Source organism: Xenia sp. Carnegie-2017, unplaced genomic scaffold (genome assembly GCF_021976095.1).
Source record: "Xenia sp. Carnegie-2017 unplaced genomic scaffold, XeniaSp_v1 HiC_scaffold_19, whole genome shotgun sequence".
Lineage (NCBI taxonomy): Eukaryota > Metazoa > Cnidaria > Anthozoa > Malacalcyonacea > Xeniidae > Xenia > Xenia sp. Carnegie-2017.
Genome location: NW_025813481.1, coordinates 396,856 through 400,463, shown reverse-complemented (window position 1 = coordinate 400,463; position 3,608 = coordinate 396,856). Strand labels below are relative to the sequence as shown.

Genomic DNA, 3,608 nt, shown 5'->3' with positions numbered 1-3,608 from the left:
GAATACATATAATCTTAAATTTTCCCCCACTGGAAACAACCTACCCGAAACCAAGGAAGAGAACAACGTTCGCACAGCTACTATGATTGATGGAGATAATTACTTAACGACGAATACGGCAAAAACGCGTAATCAAGTTGTTTTGCAAACAGCTATTACATATGGCAATGGTGGGAATGGTTTCATTTCCATACCTGTTCGCGTGCTTTTGGACAGCGGTAGTCAGCGCACTTACGTTACGAATTCATGAAAAAACCGGCTTGGACTAGTTCCCATCAGAAGAGAAGTTGTTAACTTAAATACCTTTGGCAACCAATATTTTACAAAGCAAAAATGCGTCTTGGTTCATTTGTCCCGGAAAGGAAAGAATGGAAATCGAATCATAACAGCTCTTTGCTTTCCAAATATTTGCTCTCCATTAACAACGACAATTGATCTCAATCATTATCCTCTTCTGATAGAGTTGCAGCTTTCCGATACCAATATTCTCTCTGGACGACAGATTGACAGCAACATCGACATTCTAATTGGAGCAGATTATTACTTTGATATCATGAAAGGCGAGATTATAAGAAGTGAAGGTGGTCCTGTTGCGTATAATAGTGAATTTTGCTGGATTATCACTTGACAGACGAATGATGGTGAAACTAATTCGAAATTGTCAATCGTTAATTTAATCATCGAAGATCACTCATTTTCAAAAGAAGTTTCGCTTGACAAGAGAGAACCCAAATTACATGATTGCTTGAAACGGTTTTGGGAGATCGAATGAATGGGAATCAAAGAATCCAGCGAATCACAGGATTAGGAGTTTCTGAAGAATGTACAATATCTGGAGGATGAAGGGAGATATGAAGTGAATTTACCTTGGAAGGGGGAATATATTCCAAAATCAGACTGTTACGGTATGTGTTTGAAACGATTACACCAGTTGAAATCTCGTCTCGATAAAGACAAACCCTTATTGCAAGAATCCGATGCAATTATCAAAGATCAGATGAAAGGAGGAGTTATTGACCCAGTTCTTGTTGCCCATGAAACCGGTTATTTCCTACCCCATCATGGCGTACTTCGAGAAGATAAGGAAACTACAAAACTTCGCGTGGTTTTCGATGGTTCGGCAAGAGCTACTAAGGAAGAGCAGTCACTCAATCATTGCATCAAAAAGGGACAAAATTTGGTTCCACGTTTATTTGACACTATGATAAACTTTCGAGGCTTCCCCATTGGGCTTGTTGCCGATATCGAAAAGGCTTTTCATCAAATACAAATTGCTTCCGAAGACAGAAAGATGCTGAAGTTTCTTTGGTTTGACGATATTAACAAAGTTCACCCGATGCTAAAGGAATACAAGTTCCGACACCTACCATTTCGTTTAACCCTAAGTCCTGCAATATTATCTACTGTTATTCGTCACCACGTTTCGAAATACAAGAATGTCGATCCAGAAATAGTCTCCTTATTAATCGAGTCGTTATATGTTGACGATTTTGCTGGTGGAATTTCTAATGAGGACGAAGCTCTATACATCTATCATAGATCTCGAAAATTAATGAGTGAGGGAGGATTCAAGCTTCTAAAATGGCATTCAAACTCGCAACATGTCCGAAATGTTATCGCGAATAATGAAGATCGACCGTTTGTTGAGGTGGAAAATGAAAGGATGTCATCATATGTTAAACATATGGTAAACATTATGGTATGAAATTATATTGATCCACTTCAAATTTCCTATAGACATTTAACTGCACAGGTTATTTGTCTTCACAAAATTGAAATTATGAAACGCAATATTTGAGATATCTCATTAAATGGTTTATGCTGTAGTTTAAAAAAAATTATGTTAAAGCAATGAAGAATTAACATAAATGACTCCATTCATTATTCACTCCGATCGACCTCAAACTTTTTATTTTTGGTATATTTTATAAAAAATAGCTCCAGCATGACTTTTTTCTGACTATTGTGCCTGAGTTTTCATTCTATTCGATCAAAAATGTATCCCCTCTTGATTAATAGGACTGTGCTTTTAGAAGCAACACGTCTATCGAACATGTGAAGCGCAAGTCACAATGAACACACGCATAATTGCAAAGTCATAGCAGGAGTAGCAATAGTAACCACAAGCTCGATTTCTTCACCAAAATAGCACGAAAACTATTTCATTTGAAAATACATAAATTATCGACCATGAAATTCAACTCCTGCAAAACAGGAAACTTGAAAAATCTCATTTGCGTGCAAGTCCTGATGCAACCTGTCTTCTAACAACAAAGAATTTACAATCGTCAGCAATATAGGCTAGGCTCTCAAGTGAAAGAAAGAATGCAATTAGATCAGTATGTCTTAATCAATACAATGGAATTATTTACGTCACTTGTGGGGATGTTTTAACTCTTTAGCAGGCAAATTTTTTGTTCTCGTGTTTGAAATTGTTTTGTTTTTGTTGCCACATGCTTTTGCATGCGAAATTTTTTTTTTTACTGAAAAATGTAAATAAAGTCGACTAAGAAACTGTATATTTTCCCATTAGTAATTCAAGACAACTGTTTTTAGAATAATCAAAAAAAAAGTCGACATTGGGCTACTTCAAGAGGCTCTCAATGGCGCTAGACATAGTAACGACAGCTTGAGCATAGTTTCGGGTGCACCAGCTCAAATTTTTAATGTACTGGATATTGTTGGTTTATATAAATACACAAAGACAAGACTAAAATGACTTTCAAAAAACCGATCTACTTTTCAGTAACTATCGATGATTTCAATAAAGGACTTGAACATTTGAGCTTCATCTAGTTAACTAAAAAGAACAATGGGAGTTAAAAAGGGAAGAGCGACTGAATTCGGCTTCTGGCAAATTTAATGTGGGAAATAACCACGCTGGTTTGGCATTTAATGATGTGTTATTTAAAATTGAGGAAAAAATATCCGCATGTAAGATTGGCATCGCAAATTCTATTCTTCGACATTTTAATGACAGCGAGGCAGGAGAATGTGAATCGATGTTTTACTTCGAAAAACTAAATTCATTGCCGAAAGTTGGTAAAGGTATTTTCAAAAAAGATCCCTTATTTAAAAATACTAGTATGTTGAAAACCTTAACGTTGTACTGACGAGCAATTTAGTATTAATCGACTTCATTTCCAAGCACAGCTCTCAAAGTTAGGATGTTCTTAATTGGCCATTGATTAAAAACAGTCAGCATGAGTTTCATCCTTTGTATTTTAAGAAAGTTGAAAATTTTGAGGAAATTTCACCACCTTGGAAGGCATTTGAATTTCGTAACGAAAAACCTGACCTTTTAAAAAAGTCACTTTAACCAAGGAGAACCACTAATGACAGAAAGTAGATAATTGGGTGGGCTATCTTCGTATATTCATATGTTATAATTGATTTCAATAGAAACTAATAAAGTAAAACATGCATATATGAATAATAACCTCTCCCCAAATTATCAATGTTCAGAATCTTTTAAAATCTCAACAATAAATTGTGACAACTTCAACCGTGGCGCACAAAAATTTGCAACATTTATGATTCACAATTTGAATGCAGGACATTTGATAACGATGGCGTGATGTATACTCTTTCCGGTTATAGAAGAGAAA

The 3,608-nt window shown here is 35.5% G+C and overlaps 1 protein-coding gene across 1 annotated transcript; it reads left to right on the top strand.

The window, feature by feature from the left end:
* The first annotated feature begins 907 nt into the window (after nucleotides 1-907).
* Nucleotides 908-1,705, top strand: LOC124438647. Its single transcript, XM_046988821.1, has one exon. The coding sequence runs from the start codon at nucleotides 908-910 to the stop codon at nucleotides 1,703-1,705; it is 798 nt and encodes a 265-aa protein (XP_046844777.1).
* Nucleotides 1,706-3,608: the final 1,903 nt, after the last annotated feature.